This window comes from Lytechinus pictus, chromosome 3 (genome assembly GCF_037042905.1).
Source record: "Lytechinus pictus isolate F3 Inbred chromosome 3, Lp3.0, whole genome shotgun sequence".
Classification (NCBI taxonomy): Eukaryota; Metazoa; Echinodermata; class Echinoidea; order Temnopleuroida; family Toxopneustidae; genus Lytechinus; species Lytechinus pictus.
Window position 1 is genome coordinate 30,720,410 of NC_087247.1, and position 24,106 is coordinate 30,744,515.

The window sequence follows — 24,106 nt, forward strand, 5'->3', positions numbered from 1 at the left end:
AGAGTTACGATTGGTCCAATCAACGTAACTCTATGGAAATCCAACAATGTCATAATTTTTTATACAGAAAATTTGCAGTGTCCTTTTGTAAAGAAAGGAGAACACACCAAATTGTCAAGAAATCAATGAATTTATGGTAATACATTCATTTCTAGAAAAGTTTTTGAAAAAACATGCATTTTCTATGTTGACTTTGCTGGCTTTCCATAGTTGCAATTGATCCGATCAATCGCAACTCTTTGTAAGACTGGCCCCTGGTATATTGTAGACCAAACAGCATTTACATAAAATAGTAGACCAATTGGATTTAGCCCATGTGGTATTAGACTAAATGAGAAGTAGACCAACTGCTTGTAGACCAAATGAATATGATCATGTATATGAAAGATACTCGACTACCAATAAATGGATTGAGAAGTATGCACATGGTGAGGAAATTAACTGAAAAAGAGAGAAATAGAAAAACATTTACACTAAGACAGAGAGAGTGAGAGAAAGTGTATGATGAATAGATTATTCCAGTGGGGATGCAGATTGGGGGAGGGGGTGGGGGTGTCTTTCTATTATCTTCAAGAATTTAAAGTGAACGATAATGTACCATCTACAGCGATGCACCCGATTTGAAGAATCCATGATATGTTTCTTTCATTCTTTGTAAGATCTCCAATCATGGCTTACATGAAGTACCTGCTGGTAATGTCTTTTAAAACTAAAGCAGTGTATACCCTTGGAAACCATTGACATGCTGCCATATTTATTAAAGGGGAATCCAGCCTTGGCCATAAAATGTTGTGTTGGGAAGGAGAAAAATAAATTAAACAAAATGGTGAAAGTTTGAAAGAAATCGGATAAGCAAAAAGAAAGTTATAGCTGCTTTAAAATTGAGATCACTAATACTATGTAGATTTCAAATTGGCAACTGGGTAAGTAAATTATGACAAGGGGCAAGGACAACTTTTCCATAGGCCATGTACTTTATTATCAGGGATTTGTGGTTTTCTCCTAAGTACCCATTCCCCTGGGGGAGTAATCTAAATATAACCAAGGTAGTATATTGTTTTATGTCCTCATGAAAGAAAAATATAATTTGAAATAAAACTTTTGGGAAAAATGACATTTTAGCCATAATATGTATTGGAGTACATGGAAGAGTAGTCCTTGCCTTACATCACTATGACATCCCATATGCGGCCAATTTGAAGTCTCCATGGGTATAGTGATTACCAATATTTACAACTTTTAAAAATTCATAACTTTCTTGTTGCATGTCCAATATTGTTCAAACTTTCACCTATGCAACTTGTCTGATTTTTCTTTTCCTTATAAAAACAAGTTTTTATTTGGGTTGGATTCCCCTTTAACATGAATTAAAAAACATTCAAACTGCACACCTTTTTTTTCCTTTCGTTAGAGTGAATGGTATGTAAATGACATAATTTAAGACAATTTTTTTTTTATACATTTAGATTTTTTCTTGCATACTTAGATGCAATATTTGTGGGCCATGAGTATTTAAAGCTTCATGGGAATTTCTATTTATTCATCATTTATTCTTAGATTTTGAAGGGTTTTTTTTTTATTATTTTCAAAAGTTTTATTATTATCTGTAATATATTTTTTTCTCTCTTTTTTTTGGGGGGGGGGGGGGGTATATAGAGACCTACATTTATTAGAACAGTAAATTAATTTAAAGATGTGTGAAAAGGGCATTACCCCAAAACAGCCCACAGCAACAAGCCTATAGTCACCCCCCCCAAAAAAAAAAAAGTAAACACTATCATTTGCACAAATTACACTACAGCTCGGTTAACATGCAAGTCTATTACTAAGTCATGCAGAAAAAGCTATTCTAGTAGCTGATACTGCTACCAAGTAATAGTAGCAGTAGTTTCATTTTCGCAGTGTCCCTGCATATATGTTGTACCAAAGAATTAAACTTCAAGTTCACGCAAGTTACAATATGATTGATCTATCCCACTCCTAACCACAGGGGAGCCTTCATGAAACAATAAGTCAGCGACTTAATTCTTTATGAGCTATACTGAAATTCCTTGCCGCATCCAATGTCTCAGAGCAAATTTGTCAGTGAACTGAAATCAGGCTGAATATTAACTCCCCATCTGCAGTATGAAAATGAACTCAGTGCATGGACATGCACAAGCTGACCATTCTGAGGTGGTGGATTATTGTTTTAGTGGCATATAACATGGAAAGGTGTTTTATCGAACAACTGAATAAATGAATTCAGTTGGATAAAAACTGCTAAGAAATATACATATCTATACAAACTCACTGCCTTAGGGTATAAAATATCAAACAGATAAAGGCAGCCGTCTCTTTCCATACGATTTACATGGTCAGTTTACACGCTTCACGTGCTGCTTGGTGAACGTTATTCTGGATTAAATTGGCCCTTTTTGTCCTTCGTTATGTGAAGCTACAAGGGTCGTTTCATAGTTCATATAGGCCTATAGTCGGTTTTCCCTGCAGTCATTGGCTACTCGGCTACCCGGCTCGACTACAAAGTAAATTTTCTGTCAAAAGCCACTTCAGAATTAAAGGTAATCATATTTGCGAAAGACCAGTCCTAGCAAATAATATTCGCCTTATTCTCATCATCAGTGGCCCAAAGGGATTGGTTCATGAACTTGTCGAGGGAGCACCTCAGTTTGAAAACTTAGTATTCACTCAGATTTTTAATCTGTCAAAACTAGATGATCAGAACATCTTCATAAATGCGTCAACCTCTGTAAATCCATGAAACAATTTTCACCAGTCCCACCCATGCTATTCACGGTAGGCTATGATTTATGAAGGTTTTTTTTTTTTAATCCAAGTTTGCAGGAAAATTAAAAAAACAATCCCATAATTTACTACCCCCCCCCCCCCTATCTCCATAAAAAAGGGATCCGAAAGATAAGAAAGAATCGAGTACGGTACTCCTATACCCCAGCTGTACTACCCTTCATGGACAGCATGCACAGCACTAGCAATGCTCGATAGATTTGTACGTCGAAACGCGCTCGAGAAAGCTGGCGTGTTTTTTGCAGAATCTTTTTGCATTGTTGTATGTAATTGTTGATGCATGACCATGACGTCACGTCAGGTTCACTGAAGCTGAACTTGTGATGCGATCGATAGAAAGAAAGAGAGGACTGCAGTAAGTATGTGTAATTTAACTCTAACGTTAGTTTGAAGCATGACAATCATTTGAGTTTTATTTAATAAGATCCGTTGTGCATTTACATAAATACAAACATCACGAAAAACGTGGGATATGATGGGAATTATTCACTAAACAAGGGCCATTTCTAAAAAATTCTAGTATGCGAAGAGATTTGCTTTTATCGGTCCCAGACGCAGAGTTTGGTGTAGGATTTGGGTAGCCGTGAGGACTCCAGTCCAGAGTCCAGATCATAGTCCATGTCTGATATTTTGCCATATACTTCTTCAGACATGGAACCTTGACACTGTTTCCATAGACGCATAAGCGAGACCTACACACCCGGATGGATTTCCGGCTAGGGCCTAGCCCTAGGAGAAGGAAATCCATAGACTGTCACTAGAGGGCCGAGGGTGAAATCGGTTTGCAGGGGTGAATTTTGGGGTCGGGACAACTCGGACCACGGGACATCTGGGACCGCGGGCCGAGGGTGAAATCGGTTTGTAGGGGTGAATTTTGGGGTCGGGACAACTCGGACATCTGGGACCGCGGGCCGAGTTGTCCCACCCTTTTCGAGTTTTTTTCCACAAATTTCTGTTAATTTACATAAATACAAACATCACGAAAAACGTGGGATATGATGGGAATTATTCAGTAAAAAAGTAAAATTAAACAAGGGATAAAAACAAATAAACGGCGATAGAGCAATTAAGGAACCTGGCTGATCCTGCTCTGTTTGTCATTTTATATTTTTCGGAAAGGTGGTAAGCTGAATGTATTTAATATAAATTTATCTTTATTACTTCTTTCCTTTTTCCCGTAAAAAAGCAAAAGTTTGGAGTAATCGAGGAGGGTGCGCCAGCGCACCCTTTCTCCATAGACGAAGCGGCAGTTTGCTCCCTCATTACGAGCCCAATGGCTGTCATTGGCCTACAAATTATCAAGACATGATTTGTCTTGGTTTAGGAGGATATCCTTGTTATCTGGGACAATCCCAATTTTTTGACCAGCGCCTCTACTGCTAGTGCTGATCTAACCCATGAGCACCCGGCATATGATTGCATTTTTCGCGAGGCAGGGGTACATCAAAACACCCCCAAATTAAAAAGAAAATGGAAAACATGCACTAACCTCAATTCTACTGATGTTTGCCCACATAGTCTCAATAAGTAGTCTAGTATTCAGGGGCCCCGTTTCTCAACACCTGGAAAAGTTAGTCGTATCTTTATCCACCAACCACGGAGTTGGTTCCAATCTTACTAAACCCATTTCACAAAAGGCTTCCTAACTAGAATTCCTTGATATCGATACTATCGGTAAAAAGAGCAGACGAGACGTAGCCTTAGTCACAAAATAGCATAATTTTCAAGAAGAAAAATTATGATAAAATTGCAAATATTGTGATGAATTGGGAAATACATCTTTTCAAAATAATAGCAGAGGTAAATTATGCATCATGCATACTTAACCCATGAATGAAGACTGGAACATTCAATTGCTGAGAAAATTAAATTATGAATAGTTCATTTCATGACTAAAAAATCACATGTGGACGTTGAGATGGGTACCCCTGGGATATCAAATTTTAATAGTTTACAAAAGTAAACCATGATGGGTTTTTTTTGTAGAATGATGATAAATATATCTTTTTTTAATGATTCCAATCGTCATCAAAATATAGTTTAACATAAATAATTTAAATTCTAATAGAATTTAAATTATTTATGTTAAACTATATTTTGATGACCGTTTATTTTATTTCTATGCATAGATTAGAGATAAAATTTATCCAAATGTTAATAGAGGTCTGAAAACAACAAATATGACTCGAGTTATGGATGGCCTGATGTGGTAGAGTCTTTATTGATTCGATTATTCTACTATTTCAAAATGAATGGTTTTGTGGCGTTTTACCAACAGTTTTTATAGTTTCTTTGTATTACAATTATCATTGAATGATTCAACGATCTATCTCACTTGCTTTGCGATGTAATTTCAACTTCTATGATTGATTACGTAAGATTATAATTTTCAAATTTTGAGGCACTTTTGCATGTCATAGTCTAACCCACGTGATGCCACTATGTCATTAAGAAAGAAGTTATGACAGGTTCGGAGGTGTCATAAATATTTAGTGAGGTTGTTGTACCCGATCTTGGCAAAGAGGGCTTCGTGAAGCGGTTTGCGGACAAGTAGCTCACTATCTCCGATTTAGTAAAGAAGTTAGACTTATGACGGTGTTGATAAACGGGCACCAGGAGCTTGACCCTGAAAATATGGAAAATACATGTATGTAGTGTGGCGACCATTCTCTCATATTGAAAATTGCACACAAAATGTGAAACTGGTACCGATGGGCGCATGCGCGAATTCTAACTGACGTTCACGATCAAAATATTTTCCTTGTGGCAGCTCACCTGTTTTTTGCAAAATTTTAGTCACTAACTTCAGTTTATTTCAACTTTTCGTAATTTTGATATAGATTGAAGTTAGCGACTAAAATCATACAAACAAACAATTTGAGAATCCCTGTCGTTGAAGAAAGCCAATTTCAATTGTTCATCAAATCTTATTTCCAGAGAGGTTTTTAATATTTTCATGAATTCCTACATGTGAGGTATATTTTCAGGATCAACTATTTTAGTATTATCCTTCTTTCTAAATATCTTGTAATGTATGTTAAAATATCTTGAATTGTCTTTATCCAACAATAGTGTCTATCATTCAATGTTTTTTTATTTTCTATGACAGAATTATAAACTAAACTCTCTTTATCCATATTACATATTCAAATCCAGTATGTCAAGTTTAGGATATTCACCAATCGCTGCTAAATTTGCAGTTGACCCCGAGAATGTATTTACAACATTGAATAGGTACATTTCCAAATTCACATTCAAAGTATAGGCCCCTAACTCTATTTTCCCAACTTTTAACTGTAGATTTTGTTCAATACATGCATCTATTACATTAGAACCCCACACATCTATAACTAGGACATGAGTGCTGTATATGGTATTACTGAAAAATTGAGAGAAGATGACACCGATGGCAATGATGACAAAGCAGGCAGTATCTCAGCTCAAGAGAATAATTTTCCTGGTATTGCAATTTGCTCCATAATTTTCAAAGACTGCTACACAGAATTTCTTTTTATGTAGGATTTTACAGAAAGTAATTAAGATCTGTTCTCTTATGACAAAAACGATAAGCAATTTTAAAAGCAAAATTATTCCCTGTGCCCATATTCATGTTGCAGTTCACAATATCATTTTTTAAATCTGTTTAGGCCTATTTATTTAAGTTATTAAATAATTAAAAAGAGAATGTAATTTTGATTTCATTGTGCCTCTGCTTTTTTCCTCCCTAGCAAATCAAAATACTACCAAGCTTGCAAAAGCTTGTACAATGGGAGGAGAAGAAGAAAGATCCAGTAGTGATCTGACAGTTGGATTGTTGCTTGCCATCAGCTCAACGGTATTTATTGGATCAAGTGGGATAGTCAAGAAGAAGGCTCTCATTAAGATTCATGCATATGCAACAAGAGCAGGTATATATGTAGACCTATGTAATACTATTAAAGGGGAAGTTAACCCTGTAAATATACCAGAAAAGAATGATTAAAAAAAATATTGGTGATGGTTCAAGGAAAATCCATCAGTCAGGGTGAACTTCCCCTTTAAAGAGCAGGTCCACCCCAACCAAAAGTTGATTTCAATGATTGGAGAAAAATCAGACGAGCATAATGCTGAAAATTTCATCAACATTGGATGTAAAATGTAAGTTCTGATGTATTGAATTCTCGCTTAATTTCACAAAACAGTTGAGCTATATGCAGATCCTGGTTAGTATGCAAATGAGGAAACCAATGACACCACCATCTCATTATTTCTTTTGGATGTTATCATCTTAAATTTTTCCTCATTATAATTTGAAACAAGGTTTGATTCCTCCTTTAATATGTGGGATTCCTATAGTTGCAAAATACTAGTATTGTATTTCATATATGTGTACATACATGTACATGTACAGTACTTCCTTGTAAAACCTGGTGAAAAAAAAAAAAAAAATTTAATACAAAATAGATAGTGAGTGATGACAGTATCAAATCTTTCATTTGCATATCAATGTTATGTGCATACATGTACAACTGTTTTGTGAAAGTAAGTGAAACTTTAAAATGCTACACATGTAGCATTATTGTTTTACACCCAATTGTGATGAAATGTTTTAGCATAATGTAGCATCAGTGTTCCCACAGATCCAAAACAAATTTCCCGAAACTGAATCCCAAATTTCCAGAAATTCACGGACATTTCCTGAAATTTTCAAGTTTGATTTTTGACAAATCTCGGACAATGTTACAGCAAGCTTAAACTTGGTCCAAGTGACCAAAATCAAGGAATTCAACAAAATTATGAAGTGCAAACGCAGAGCGCGAGCATAAAATTTTGAGCTATATATGACTATGAGACAATTCTTTGAAAACAACATGAATATTGAGAGTTGTTACGTTTAATTGTTCTTTGATTGTTATCTTTAGATTTCCCAGAATTAACTGGAATTTTTTCATTACCTGAAAATGATCTGGATTTCCCAGAATTCGGTTAATTTCCTTCAAAGTGGAAACACTGTAGCATTCTTATTTCACACCCAATTGAGATGAAAATTTTACACCTGGTTTTTCTGTCATTATTCAAATCCACTTTTGTTTCGGTGGATTTGCATTTTAATGTAATTGAGATCATGTTTTTGCCAGTATAGATAAGACTTTGTAAGGATAAAGGTAATATATCAGTTGTGTTTTTAATGATTATCCTATATCCTTTTCAAAATTGTAATTGGTTCAGTTTATCACTTTTTACCATCCTTGATCATGTGACAATTTAGGATTTGGTTGGCTTAAGCTTTTAGTTTGGTTACATCAGAAGTTATGATGGACACTTATTAAATATTTACAGATGATTTCTACAGAAAATTATATATCAAGTTATACATGTACATGTAAATAAGGATTTTGTTCACATGGTTTAATTTAATTCTATGAATTTATCAGTTGACCAACCAATAATCTGGACTGTAATTCTCAAGTTCCAAGGAACTTAGGTGTTTTAGATGTTTTAGGGGATTAGCTATAAGATTCTTTGCTCAAAATATTAAACATTGCTTTCAATTTTTTTCAAATATATTTTTTTTGTCTGTTCAAACCTGTTGAAGCCCTTGGGAAAGTTTGGAAACCGAATATTTAATAATAATAATAATAATCCGCATTTATATAGCGCATTTAAAGATGACTTCTGCAGAATTTACCGGTGTATGACAATAATGATTTTGCACATGAGGATACATACATGTAATTACAGTACACAATGTTTTAGGGATAAGTTAAAGGATTCTTTATTCATATCATAATTTTGAATTAGATATTGCATGGTATTTTTTCAGTATGAAAGTCTTTTTTTTTTTAAGTTAATAGCATAATTTTAATTTTATTTTGCAGGTGATGGTGGCCATGCATATCTCAAGGAATGGCTCTGGTGGGCAGGTTTTGCACTTTGTAAGTATAATTATTATTTAAAAAAGTGTGTTTATTTGTTTATCATAGGGGGTGAGGTCGGGTGGATGGAATTCCTAAGCTAGAATTCACCTTAATGCCAAGATTACACTAGTAAAATTGATTTTAGACCAGGGAAAATGAACCTGGGGTTCAGGGCGATTTCACCCGCAAAAGGCTCAAAAGAGCCCCCCCCAAAATTCCCATTCACTGCAGTGTTAAAGCTTATCCAGGGCAGATTTAGATAGTCAGTCACAAAAAGTAGCCCCCAGAGTAAGAATTTGTTTTCCTTGGTCCACACCGACTGAAGATATATACCATCAATTTGTATGGAGTCGGTTTTGTTGGCGTGACTGTTGCATGGTACCTGATTAGAACATGTTCTTGGGTGCTAAATGAGAATTCAAAGGGGCAAGGCCATTTTTAAAGGGCACTGAAAGGAAAGGGAAGGCAGTGCTTCAGGGGGCATCAAGGCCATGAAAAAAAGGGGCATCAATAGAAAAATGTACTTTTCAATGGGACACATGTACTGGATAGGATTACTGCAGGGCAGCGGCCGAAAAGGGCATGCAACTTTGGCCTCAAGTCTACAAATACTTGGAAGGACATCAAGGCCATTTTTAAGAGCATCTGAGGCCATGGCCTTGGATAGCCGTAGATTAATTTGAGCTCTGTACTACATGCATACTATAAATAAGAATCTTGTTCATCTTTGTAGAAGAAATTTCTTCTTGTATTACCAAGCATCTGAAATTCTGAATGATCAGTTTATAATGCATCAAACTTTGATAAGGGTTATAGTTAATTCAGTCCCATGTTGTAGAACATACAGAAACAACATGCACATAATATCTACTGTACTTAGTACTGCCATGCTGATAAAGCATAACACTGCATACAAGGTTGATGAGTAGATTTTTCACTTATGCACAGTTTTGTTTAATTGGATTTTACTTTGACTTGCATGATTTTCCACTCTATTTTTCTTAGTTCTTTTTTGGGGGGAGGGGGGTGGGGATGGGCTGAAAATTACACTTTCTGTGAAATTACGTTAAATCAGACGGTATTTTTTTTGGTTTTTTTCACAGAAATCTGGGGCTTTTATAATAAAGACATTTGAAACATGTCTGGGTATATTTTGACAAAAAGGTGGGTTTTTTTTCTCACTCTTTGATTTTGTCTGACCGATGTCCTCTGCTTCACTCAAAACATTACAAAAATGAAAATCAGACGATTTTGTGTCATCCACTTATTATTACTGATTCGCAAACTGCCGTGCATGAATATGACCTCAACAAAGAAAAGGTGTGAAAGCTGTACGCCATGTACATGTTTTTGTAATTGTGGGATTAGGAAATTTTTTTTATCATATAAAGCCCCTTTCACATTTGGTGGTGTGACTGCTTACAACAGTTGCGATTGTGTGCAGCATATATTGTGACCAAATGATCGCAAATGATTGCAAGAGCGATTGTGAAAGCCCTTTTTACATATAGGCCTACACATGTACTTGTAAATAACAGTCACAATTTACATACATGTCATTCTTTATAATGTCTGTATATATATATATATATGTATTTTTTTTTCAAATGAAATATGTGGAACTGTAATTACCAAGAGTGCACCACAACTCTATTTCATTCCACAAATCAATAATTTACTGATCTTCTTTTAATATTTTTTTATTTTTTTACCAACTTGTTATTTTTTCTGGTGAATTGGCATTGACTTTTGGTATTCAGATCAAACCTAATAAGATATGTGTATCATTGACCGTCACTTGTGTTTGATATTGTTAAAATACTGACTATATCGCTCATAATTATTGATTCAAGATATTAGTAACCAAAAATAAAATTATCAAAGTATTCATTTCCTGGTGGGAAGTTCAAGTTCCTCTCCTCTCTCCCTCTTTTCCTTTTACAAACCTACCGTACTTATCTACTGTTTATTTCCGTAAAGTTGTTGAATGTGCAACGCTTGAGATTCCCTTATCTTACAAAATCATTTTTGTCTCACCTGCATAGCAGAGTGAGACTATAGGCGCCGCTTTTCCGACGGCGACGGCGGCGGCAACGGCGGCGGCGGCGTCAACACCAAATCTTAACCTGAGGTTAAGTTTTTGAAATGACAGCATTACTTAGAAAGTATATGGACCTAGTTCATGAAACTTGGCCATAAGGTTCATCGAGTATTACTGAACATCCTGCCTGAGTTTCATGTCACATGACCAAGGTCAAAGGTCATTTAGGGTCAATGAACTTAGACCATGTTGGGGGAATCAACATCAAAATCTTAACCTAAGGTTAAGTTTTTGAAATGTCATCATAACTTAGAAAATATATGGACCTAGTTCATGAAACTTATACATAAGGTTAATCAAGTATCACTAAACATCCTGCATGAGTTTCACATCACATGACCAAGGTCAAAGGTCATTTAGGGTCAATGAACTTTGGCCGAATTGGGGGTATCTGTTGAATTACCATCATAACTTTGAAAGTTTATGGATCTGATTCATGAAACTTGGACATAATAGTAATCAAGTATTACTGAACATCCTGTGCAAGTTTCAGGTCACATGATCAAGGTCAAAGGTCATTTAGGGTCAATGAACTTTGGCCAAATTGGGGTATTTGTTGAATTACAGCCATAAATTTGAAAGTGTGTTAGTCTAGTTCATAAAACTTGGACATAATAGTAATCAAGTATCACTGAACATCCTGTGCGAGTTTCAGGTCACATGATCAAGGTCAAAGGTCATGTAAGGTCAAAGAACTTTGGCCACGTTGGGGGTATTTGTTGAATTGCCATCATATCTCTATAAGTGTATTGGTCTAGTTCATAAAACGTGGAAATAAGAGTAACCAAGTATCACTGAACATGTTGTGCGAGTTATAGTAGTTTTCAAAATCAGCACTGCTGCTATATTGAATCGCGTGATGCAGGTGAGACGGCCAGAGGCATTCCACTTGTCATTTGTTGAATGTGTAATGCAAGAGATTTCAATATATTTCTTAATTTTATTAATGTTGAATGTGCAATGCAACTATGCAAGAGGTTCCAATTTCTTAGTTCTTTTTCATTTGTTGAATGTGCAATGCAAGAGATTCACATATATTTCTTAGCTCATTTTCATTTATGTTGAATGTGCAATGCGAGAGATTCAGATATCTTCTAACTTCATTTTGATTTGTTGATTCTCCAATTCAAGAAATAAACAATTTTTTATTCTAAATTAATTTTCATTTGTTGAATGTTCAATGCAAGAGATTCCATATCCATTTCCATTTTGTTGAATACATGCGCAATGCAGTACCAATATCATTCTAAATTCTGATCATTTTCATTAGTTGAATCTTTCTCAATCTCCATTTGCAGTGGCTACCGGGGAGTTCCTCAACTTTATTGCCTATGCCTTTGCCCCAGCTCTCCTCGTCACCCCGCTTGGTGCTCTTAGTGTTTTAGTTACGTAAGTTGGATTTATCTTCATTATATCTCTATGGATTTGAGCTTTGCCATGTATACATAATTTTTCTTGGGGGGGGGGGGGGTGCAGACCATGTAAAAAATCAATCTGATGGTAATTTGTATGTTTTTTTTTTCAATTTTCACATTTATTGGATAAACTGCCCCCCCCCCCTCTATTAATTACATTGACACCTGCATTTACAATGTACATGTACGATCATGTGCCAGTGACTGATGTGTTTATAGTTTTATCCAAGCTGTACAGGCAAATGAGTATGTAGTACAATGTAATGAACAAAGATTGAGGGTGTTGACACACAAAAATATAGGCCTATATGCTTTGAAATGGGTCATTCAAAATGGATTCCATTTGACCTACAAGATGCTTTATTTTTGGTCCTTTGGTCTTTGAATTGCTTTTGTGTACTTTCTATTATACAATTGAATGTAGATTTCAGGGTCATATACTTGTACTTGACTGTGATATGAAGAGATTTAATTAGCATTGTAAAATAATTATGTTTTTTTGTACGTGGTTTGCTGTACATGCAATTAAGCTAATTATAAAGGTGATTATTTTATGAGTAATACATAAATAGCCTGTATCAGTCAAATACTATTATCTCACTATAAATCACTGTGACGCTGAAAGGAAAATTTTCATGTGTCTCAATGTTGGATATAATATGGTTCCATTTAACTGTGTTGAATCCCTTATTGTCAGGGATGATGCTACAGTGTGGCAGGGTCGGCTGCCCCTCCCCCATGCTTTTTCAAGTTGTGCACAAGAAGAAAAGAAAGAAAAGTAGGAAGAAAAAAAAAAAGTTCTTGCTCGTGTAACTATATATTAACTCTGTAATTCAATTGAGAGAGAAAAAAATGATGTCACCTTTAGGTAGTACATGTAGTCTTGCCCCTCTATACCCCTCGCCGCCTAGTCTGCCGTGCAAACCCTTCACTCGAGTAAAGTGGTCTGAATGCCCAGCCTACAATGGCTTGTATACCGAAGGCCCTCAAACTTGAACAGCAAGTTTTATATGAGCTAGTCTCCTGTGAAGACCCACTTTTTTGATCGAAGTTTCAATCAGGGTCTGTGCCTGCAGACTAGGAGCTACCCCTGATTATTGTGATATTTCCTCTATATTTCTTCACTTTTTCTATGCTCCTTTGTACTCCTAGGGCTGTATTATCCCATAACTTCTTGAAAGAAAATCTTAACTTACTTGGTAAAGTCGGCTGTATGCAGTGTATATTTGGGTCAACCATCATGGTGTTACACGCACCGGCTGAAAAGGGGGCCAACACATTGGCTGAACTGTCCATACTTTTACAAGAGTCAGGTCAGTATATTCTTTCTATGCATGCTCCCAAGTGCCATTTACCTGACGAGACAGCGAGAAATTTTATCTTGCCATGTTGATTTGATTGCCGTTAGAACTATAACTTCTTGGCTATCTTGCTAATTTGACTTGAAAATAGTTGTCATAATGGCGAAATATGTAACAATGATAATGTAACCTGCCATGACGACATATAGCTTTTTATGCATCTACTGAATGTGCCTTGTCATTACCTCTATGGCCCATATTCTCAAAAGAGGTTTCAATTGTACCATAGTACAAAACCGTGGTTTATGCAGATTTGTGTATATATTTGTATACATATTTATGCTTCTATCATCGCGTGCACTAAATACATGTGAAATCTGCATAAACCATGGTTTTATACCATGGTATAATTGAAACCTCTAGATAATAAGGGCCTACGTCTTTCCTTCAATCCCTCTCCGACAATGTTTGTGATGTACATCAAATAAATAAATTATTATGATTACAATACGTTTTATTCCTCTCCTACAGTATTTGTAACGTACATCGTAGGACTATTAATAGTGGTGATCGTCCTCATCTACGTAGTCTCGCCAACGTATGGCCATAAAAACATCTTGGTCTACCTCTCTATTTGCTCCTTGGTGGGCTCCCTCTCTGTCCTCGCTTGTAAAGGTTTCGGCATCGCCGTCAAGGAATACTCCAAAGGCACAAACACTTTCCTCTTCCCCATCACGTGGTTCCTGCTGACGAGCCTTGTGATCTGTATATTAATGAGCATGCACTATTTGAACAAAGCTCTGGACACCTTCAACGCCGCGGTCATCGCTCCGATCCACTATGTGTTCTTCACGACGTGCGTGGTGACCGCCTCGGGGATACTCTTCAAGGAGTGGGCCAGCATGAGCATGCAGGACTCGTTATCCACGCTCGCCGGCTTTGGGGTCATCTTCATGGGCATCTATCTCCTCCATACCTTTAAGGATGCGAATATATCTATGGACGCTGTGACTCTGATGTCGCCCAAGACCAAGGCCGAAGATATGTCGCTGTTGAATAGTCACAGTGAGGTTGTCTCTATGGATAGTGATACAGAGTCAACAGGCAAGTGAAATCCATGTTTAGAGCTTTCCTAAAGCTTGGTTTAGATATTAAGATAACATGTAGTTTTTGGGTGGTAATTTGAATAATGGATAAAACAGTTGCAAAGTGACTGTGGAAGGTTGTTTATTTATAATTCCCCCAAAACTTATGTTTGAGGTAACTCATTGGAATAACCAATATGATAACAAATTGAGCCAATACTTCCCAGAGATGCCAAGTTCAATGACAAGCGATGAATGGGATTTTAGGCAGGGAACCATGACTTGGTGGGAGATCACCAGGGACACACTGCGATGCTGGTGTGAGCAAGAGATTTTAGGGGATAAGCAAGTGTCCCTAATGTAGGAATCTCATGCCTAGGGTACCTGGTACTTGGTCATGTGCACTGCACTCAGATGAGCATTATATGGGACTACGTGAAAATTTTCTGCTAGGCAGTCTCTGATTTTGTTTGTAATGTTCTGAATGTGAAGGCATTTGAAGAGCAATTCTTGGCATTAGACCTTTCTTAATGGTATTCTTCTGGTTTGTTTCCAATTTGTCTAATGCCAATTCGTCCAATTACCAACTCGTCTTACTATAATTTGGTCTACCATCAGTTCGTCCACTATCCACACGGTCTAATTGCCAATTTGACCACTCACCATTTCATCTAATAACCAGTTAGTCCAATAGCCATTTAGTCCATAAACCATTTGGTCTAATTCGATAAGTGGGCGAAATGAAAGAAAAGAAAATGGGTATTAGAACAACTGGTTATTAGACGAAATGGTCATAGACGAACTGGTGATTAGACAAAGTGATGATTGACCAAATGGTCATTGGACCAAATGGTTGTTAGACGAAATGTTGATGGACGGAATGACATGATACTAAATGAAAGGATTGTTTCCTTCTTTTACATTGCAGCTTTTATCCCTTTATTTATTTGGTCAGGTTGATTCTAACTAAGAATGAAAAAATATATATATTGTGTGTAATGGTGCTTGTATTTGATACCAAAGGTAGAGTTGATTCTAATTTAACCTTGTATATTATGTAATACCAAGTTCACACTGTCATGATTTGTGTTACGATCAAAACCATGGTCTTGATCGTAAAATAGACATACATATTGTGATCTTGTCAGATCAATTGTGGCAATCGTATTGACTGTAGAAAAAAAAAATTGTGATGAGCTACAAAAAGCCAATCGTGACATTTGTACAGAGTTCTAAAAACAATTCTGTATATTTTTGCCTTCAGAAACAGGCTCTTTTAAAGTTTAAACAGCATGTTTGTTCTTAATCACTGCTCTGTATGACACACATAGAAAAAAATAATCCAATGCCCTGAAAGGACTTGAAAAATGAATAATTGTAAGCTGCCATCAGTGATTGTTAGAGATCAACTTTCTCTACTACAACTTTACATGTAAAGTATTCAAATTCATATTTACTTAATTATTTTTTGAAAATAAGATTACTATTATTATCGCAATAAACTCTTTATTGAAATACTAGAACATAGATTGCAGTGTTTGAGTAACTTAATAGAAGCATAAATATTTCATAAATTATTTTTTATATACTTGTATAGAGAGGTGAAACAATTGTACCGATTTTAAACTCAAATCGTGTAGAATTAGTACCCTTTTATGGTGTATTTCTTCAACCTTTTTCACTGGTTACAATAAAGTTAGTAAGAGCATATTTTGGCTAATATCCTGATTTTCATCTTATAAAGTTATTTCTGATGGTGTTTTTTTTTTCTTGCATATGAACTTGAGGAGAAATGTCCCCAAGCCAAGGTTTATTTGAAATACCCATGTTAATATAATCTCTGTTTACTCTTTTTACAAAAAAAGAATTATATCCCCCCAAACACAAAAATTAAGACAAGAAACATTCTGTGATCATGATGGTTTTATTTATTTTATTCTGATAGTATTGTATGAGGGGATATATTTGCGTTATTTTGAATTTGATTAATATTTGATCAAGGCTTTAGGGAATCGTTCTTCCACAAGTAAGTTAGGAAATATGCAATTTATGAAAAAAATTAAGAAAGACATCTAGACCTGTATTATGGTTTTTAAAACACATAAATGATATAGAATAATCAACAAAAAGTATGTAAATACTAAAGACATGATTTATAGGGTACTTGTATTTTTCCCTTTATTGTCTTTTTAAGTGGTTGTTATCTGGAAATATCTTGTATATTGTGATTTTTGTGTGTTTTCTTGTATCTAAATGTATTGTATACTGGGGGTAATTGATATTAGAAACAGTACATGTAGTTTGTAATGCCTTACGGGTAAGAGTCATGTTCGTATGCTAATTCATTCAGGAAAATGACAAATGGCTGTTATTTTAATCCAAATTATAAATGCAAAGAACTGGGGAGTATGTCCAATTGTCCATGTAGAATTTTGTGCATTATATGCATGGCCGTACGTGGGTGGCAAGACGCTTAAAACTTTTGAAATAAATTCAAAAGCAAGGGAGCCAAGCGACCAAGCTTGACATTAGGGGGCTTTTCTTAAATGAAATTGAAGGGTTTTGTGCACATTTTTGTCTCACCTACATAGCTGAGTGAGACTAGGCGCCGCTTTTCCGACGGCGGCGGCGGCGGCGTCAACATCAAATCTTAACCGAAGGTTAAGTTTTTGAAATGACAGCATAACCTAGAAATTATATGGACCTAGTTCTTGAAACTTGGCCATAAGGTTAATCAATTATTACTGAACATCCTGCCTGAGTTTCAGGTCACATGACCAAGGTCAAAGGTCATTTAGGGTCAATGAACTTTAATAGACCATGTGGGGGGAATCAACATCAAAATCTTAACCTAATGTTAAGTTTTTGAAATGTCATCATAACTTGAAGTTTATGAAACTTGGATATAAGGTTGATCAAGTATTACTGAACATCTTGCTTGAGTTTCGAGTCACATGACCAAGGTCAAAGGTCATTTAGGGTCAATGAACTTTGTCCATTTTTGGGGGGTATCAGATCTGTTGAATTAGCATCATCATAACTTTAACTTCTATGGACCTGATTCATGAAACTTGGACATAAGAGTTATCAAGTATCACTGAACATCCTGTACCAGTTTCAGTTCACATGACCAAGGTCAAAGGTCATTTAAGGTCAATGAACTGTGGCCATGTTTGGGGTATTTGTTGAATTACCATCATAACTCTGTAAGTGTATTGGTCTAGTTCATAAAACTTGGACATAAGAGTAATCAAGTATCATTGAACTTCTCTTGCGAGTTTCAGGTCACATGACCAAAGTCAAAGGTCATTTAAGGTCATTGAACTTTTGCCATTTTGGAGGTAATTATTAGATTGCTGTCATAACTTTCAAAGTTTATAGATATAGTTTATGAAATGTGGATATAGGGGTAATCAAGTATCACTGACAAGTCTTGGGTCGCATGATCAAGGTCCAATGTCATTTATTGTCAATGAACGTAGTATTGTATCATTTTATGAATGGTGTTTTTTGTGAATAATTATAGTCTTCAAAGTCAGCACTGCTGCTATATAGAATCGCGAGATGCAGGTGAGACTGCCAGAGGCGCTCCTTTTGTTGGTGCATTTTGTGACAATTTTCAATTAAAAAATGGAAGTTTTCAAAATTTCTGCCCCTCCCCATTCGCTGTGTACCCCCATGATTGTATGGATTTATTGAGTACCATTTTTGATACCATATTTTGGTTTAGCATGATGAAATACCTGTACAACCCAATTTTGGTGAGAATCGGTCCATGAAGTCGATGTATTATTTGCTTGGTTCCTAATGTTTAGAACCAGGCCAATAATACATTGACTTCAGCGGGGCTAATTATGTATTCATGAGGTCATATCTAAGGCCCCCATGGACCGATTCTCACCAAATTTGATTTGTGGTGGTATTTCATCATGGTTTTTTTTAAATATGGTATCAGACATGATGAAATGCCAATAACGTTTTTTTATGACGTCATGTGTATGATCCTGAATGTACATACATGTATGACAGTAGTACAGAAAAAAGTATATAGGTTTGTACAGGTTTGTATAGGTTTGTAAATTGGACATTCTGCAGCAAAGGATTTAGTTTTTCATAATTATATGAAAATTAGGGGGAAAATTATCATTATTGATAGGAATAAACATAAATAGATTTAGTTTTCACTTGAACTAATTTACAGGTGTAGATAAACTCCTCAAAAAAAGTTTGGAAATCTGACTTTGATCCATAATCCCTCCTCGGTTTTAGTAACTATCAATGTGTAATTAATATAAATAAATAGAATATTACCCTACATGATATGATTGCGGTTCACATGGAGGTGTAGTGCCTAGAAATGTGGGGCAAGGTCAAAATTCAAAAGTTGCAAAATGACACAATATTGAAAGTCACTGTTGGCTTTTTTTCGTGGTGACGAGTGAGTTTCTCAGTGGTTTCTTTTGTTTTTATGCACCTTAACATCAACATTAACATGGAATCAAACACGCCTCTGCACAAGCAAACACATAACAAACAAACATGCTTGGGTATTTCAAGCCACACTCAAACCATGTTATCTCACAGAACCATCACTACATAAACCACAACAAAACATAAATGAAGAAGCAGGGGCTTGATTTGAAAGGATTTTCATCTCTATTGACACAGACAAAAGAATCATATTCTGTATTGACCCTTCATGGCTATTTCTGCACGTTTTGCAGCTTTTCAATTCAGACCGTATCCAACACTTTTTAATCCTGCCCTTTTCGTGATGGCATGCTCATAACAAGCATGGTATCATTTTAAAGAGAATTAAATGATCTTTTGAATTATATCAAATATGCATTGTGTAAAATTGGGAGTTGGGAGGAATTAATGGCCAAACTCAGATTTCCAAAAAAAAATTTGCTCGTTTTGTAGCTTTTCAATTCAGACCTCATCCAACACTTTTGAATCCTGCTCTTTTCGTGAGGGCATGATCATAGCAAGCATTGTCTTATTCTAAAGAGAATTAAATGATCTTTTGAATGATGTCAAATATGCATTGTGTAAAATTGGGAGTTGGGCGAAATTAATGGCCAAACTCAGATTTCCAAACTTTTTTTGAGAGGTTTTTATAATCATTTCATGGGATGTGGTGTTTGACACTTTTTTATATTTCTTCTTTTAACCCATTTGTTTTATAAGTTTTCTGTGTTTTTCTTTCACTCATGTTGAGAGGATTATTTCATCAACAGACAGTTTTCGTTGAATTGGTTTTATTCTTTCCTCTGTATGTTTAGGACATATGAAATCTACCAGCGAGAGGGTGAGATTCTTGTGATTTCTATTACCAGGGTTTTTTTTGTTGTGTGTTGTTTCAGTTGGCTTACAATTAATACAAAAAAGCTTCATTGACTTGAGGAGATTTTAATGAATTTTTAACAATGAAAGCTGCAAGTGAGAGGTTATAGATACTTGTAACTCTTTATCGTCATCAACGCCATATACATGTATGTATTGACTACATGAAACATTACAAGTATATTGCAAATTTAACTGGACTTCATGGCTTATCAGACTAGGTACCCATTCCATAAAACTTGTCATAATAACAAATTTGAAACTGTTTAAAAGCTATACTGTAATCATTCAACCTGATTGGCTGGTAGTAAACTTGTTCTAGATATTTTGCTTTTGTTATTATAAGAGGTATTTATGAAACAGGGCCCAGAATATACTACATGCAACTTTACAGCAATTTGTATATTTTTGTAATACATCCTGGGGCCCGTAACACAAAGCATAGCAATGATCGTAGAACATTTTTCTATGATTTATTGCATTGATTATAATGTAAAATCAAGCGTACGATTGATCGCTAACCTTTGTGTTACGGTGCCCTGGTGTCAAGTTGGGCCCTAATTTTGACGTCATATCACGCACACCACTAATACATGTATGCAACAAACCTGAATTAAGATTGGTTTAGTTAGTGTTCTCAACGCCACATTGGGGCTTGGGGTGATTTTGTCCCCAATTATAGAACGCACAAATTGAAAGCTTATACACTCTAAATTCCAAGGATTTAAAATAAATCCAGATCGGCTGTGAATAGTGATCAGCCGATTATTAGATATAGATTTAAACCTTGTTGATTTAAATATAAATTTAAAAGATTTGAATTTAAATCTTATGAGATTTAAAAGTTAATCATTGAGATTTAAAATAAATTAAAATAATTCAGCTGGTTACTATTCACAGCCGATCTGGATTTATTTTAAATCCTTGGAATTTAGAGTGTATACATGTAAGCTATGTAATATTATAAAGCAATGCAAATTTCTCAAATTGTTGTTGTCACCGCTTTCCAGACTCATCAGTTAATATCATCATTATGGTTTTGTGTTATGCAATCCTAACATCCTACTTGATTATTAGTATAAGCTTCTCAAATTGTCAATGACATGATATACTGATCACGATTTTTGCCATACATTTGAATGTTTACATTTTAATACATTTTTTGTATGTTGGATGTTAACTTCATTTGTTACTTTTCTTCTACATTGTATTTAATTTAGATTTGCAATTGTCAACAGTTAAAATTTTTTTTTTTATATTGATGATTACAAATTATGCTGCCAACAGATTGAAATTTCAATTTCCTTTGGGCTTTACAACATGCAATTCATGATCTGTATGTTACTCTTGCACAATTGCGAGTCGGAATTTACCCTGTCAACAATGTTTGGGTTTTTTTTAATCAGAGTAACAAAGAACAAACATACCTGGTTTGTTTCCTGATATCAACTATTGCATGATAAGAGTTTTCAAGAATGCCATTTGTTTATCATGCTGGCACATCAACTGTCTGCATTTTTAGTTCTTGTCAAACATTTTCATGTAATTCCTCATTCACTAAATAGATTACCACCATTAAAAAAGATATGAGCCCTCTTGTGGTGAAATATTTCACAACTTTGCCATCAGGATTGAACTTTATTGCAAAGAAGTCTTTTTTTATTCAAATCATTGAAAATGTATGACTTGTTAAATCATCACTGACGTTATGGCATGCATTTCATTTTAGAAGACATTACATGTACATAAAAGAAAAGTCATGCAAATCATTGAAAGATTAAAAGTGATTTACTTGTTTGAAATGAAGTAAACATGTTATGTAGATTGACATTTGCAGAGGCATGAATTTCCATGTCAAAATCAATTTATTGAAAGTATATAAGGTCAAGTATAATGTAGTACTCTCTTTAAAGTTAGCCTTAAAGTATTGTGTCATTTCATTATGAATTTCTTGTTGATATTTGTGTAAATGATTGGTAAATATATATATATACATGTATATTGATGTAATATTAATGTCAAAATGATGATTTTGTTATACCTGTGCAAGTAAATTTATCTTCCATCGAATGGCATTGTAATAGATATATTAGTGATTTTATTCTATTATGAGGCTGAACTTGAATTTATTGAACTTTATATACCACTTTATATTGTTCTATGCAAGGATATGATTTTATAATCATTGATATGTATTAGTGTAAATGAATGTTACAGATATGGATACTGTAACATGCAAAGTGTAATTAATTGTTCAATTAAAGGTAACTTACCATGACAAACTATGTATAAAATGTTGGGATTGATTGTGAAAATTAATCGTATTTCTTTGTGTTACTCTCCCTGGTATGACCGATCTTCTTCAGAATGGGATTGTCTGTTTAAAGAGATTGTGACCATGTTTAACTATTGTCTAAGTGTGTACTTATGTATGTATGAATTTATGAATGTATATTAATGTGATGCCAATATACAGTGCGTCCCACAAAAAACGAAACCCAGATTTATTGATGATTTATCATATTTTAATCACAAATAAAATAGACAAATGACCTATCATTGTAAAGCTTAGGGTCTCTTCTTTCGACTGAATTAAGTTAGATTATTCTTAGTTCACGCATGGATGAGCAAAAACAACTTTTTAAAGGATACCAAAAAGTCACTTGGCGGGCGGTATCTGGGTTTCAAAAAGAAAATCACATTTAAAAAAAAGTTCAATGTCTGCTCTTTGATTTGATACCTTAATTGCAGAAAATGGTCAAGAAATAACAAAGTTCTTTTATTTGAAATAAGGCTTGAATTTCAATAATTTCATAAAACAAAGAGATTTTACAGGGTAGCTTTCAGTTTTCCTCGACACTCCGTTTTGTTGACGATCAGCCATGCAGAAAGTCTTTTGTTAACCGTGTGATAGCTTCGAAGGAAAACTAGTAAAAACGTGTTTGTTTAATGAAATTATGGAAATACAAGCATTTTGATTCGAAGGTATACAGAACTTTGTTATTTCTTGACCATTTTTTGTGATTGAGGTATCAAACTAAAGAGAAGATATTGAACTTATCAGGCATGTGATTTTCTTTTTGAAACTCAGATACCGCCCGCCAAATGACTTTTTGGTACCCTTTCTTCAATTGTTTTTACGCACTTATGCGTGAATTAAGATACATGTTTTCATTTTCAAGTTCGTTTGCCTTTAATATATTGTTGAGAAATGTTCCAAAGATTAATTTCGAATTATTTTACCAAATGTGAAAAGTGCTAATACTGTTTGATTTGCTTTCATTTTTTTTCAATATGGCATTCAAAAACAAATTAAAGTTGTTTTCAATGAGTCTGTGCATTAAATGTGTAAACATAGACAGTTAATGAAAACAATGTATGTTGCTCTTTTATCAGCACCAATTGTGTATCATGTTATGGAGATAAGAATTTGTGGTATATCAGTGAGATGTGGTAATTAATTAAATCAAATTTTCTATTTTAGATAAACAATAATGAACACTGAACCACAATCCATTTTTAGTTGATTATGTTTTAAAGAAAAATCACACTTTTTTAATCTCAAGAGATTATGCCTCCATGTGTTGATGCCTTGGAATGAGTGAAGAAATCATAATTATTCTAAATTAATGTCATAATTAGAGAGGCATTCTTAAATACACGACTCTAGAGAACAATAAATGTCTTACATTTTCATAAAATTAAAATGCTAATTTGTGAGAGCTATGAGATTAACTCTCTGGTAACTATTAGTTTTATGTGATTACCATTAAGGGATTTGAACTATGAACCTCACAACATAAGACGTGTCCGCAAGACTACAGTTACATGTTTTGTTTTGTTTTGTTATGTTTTTGTTGTTTTTAGAAACCATTCACCTCTGTATAAGTCTTTTTGTATGCTGACTTTAAAGAATATGTAATGTGACAGTAATATTTATGAAGTCCCTGTGTTCACTGCAGCTACACAACGTGTGGTCAATTTGTACTTATATTGTATTGTATATTGTTTTAGGTATAATTATATTCGAAAGTCAAAAGGGGCCTAAGCTTTCGATCCTAGCAGAATCTTAATCGGAGGCAAAATGACAAACATATAAAGTGGAACAACCATAATATAGACCACAGACAAGCTACAGCAACACTAGAAACAAGGA

The 24,106-nt window shown here is 34.8% G+C and overlaps 1 protein-coding gene across 5 annotated transcripts; it reads left to right on the forward strand.

The window, feature by feature from the left end:
• The first annotated feature begins 2,546 nt into the window (after positions 1 to 2,546).
• Positions 2,547 to 22,509, forward strand: LOC129257460 (magnesium transporter NIPA2-like). Of its 5 annotated transcripts, XR_010293027.1 has the most exons (8): positions 3,074 to 3,160; positions 6,534 to 6,713; positions 8,664 to 8,720; positions 12,102 to 12,192; positions 13,371 to 13,531; positions 14,051 to 14,623; positions 19,890 to 20,648; positions 20,886 to 22,509. XR_010293027.1 is itself a non-coding variant. In XM_064096806.1 (7 exons), exons 2-7 carry the CDS (start codon positions 6,572 to 6,574, stop codon positions 19,928 to 19,930), a joined length of 1,065 nt encoding a protein of 354 aa, XP_063952876.1. In that variant the 5' UTR covers positions 3,074 to 3,160; positions 6,534 to 6,571; the 3' UTR covers positions 19,931 to 22,509. The 5 variants fall into 5 exon arrangements, 3 of the variants coding, with proteins under 3 accessions (XP_063952876.1, XP_063952877.1, XP_063952878.1); XR_010293028.1 differs by lacking the exon at positions 19,890 to 20,648 and having other exon boundaries at positions 2,547 to 3,160; positions 14,051 to 16,803; positions 20,851 to 22,509; XM_064096806.1 differs by having other exon boundaries at positions 19,890 to 22,509.
• The last annotated feature ends 1,597 nt before the right edge of the window (positions 22,510 to 24,106 follow it).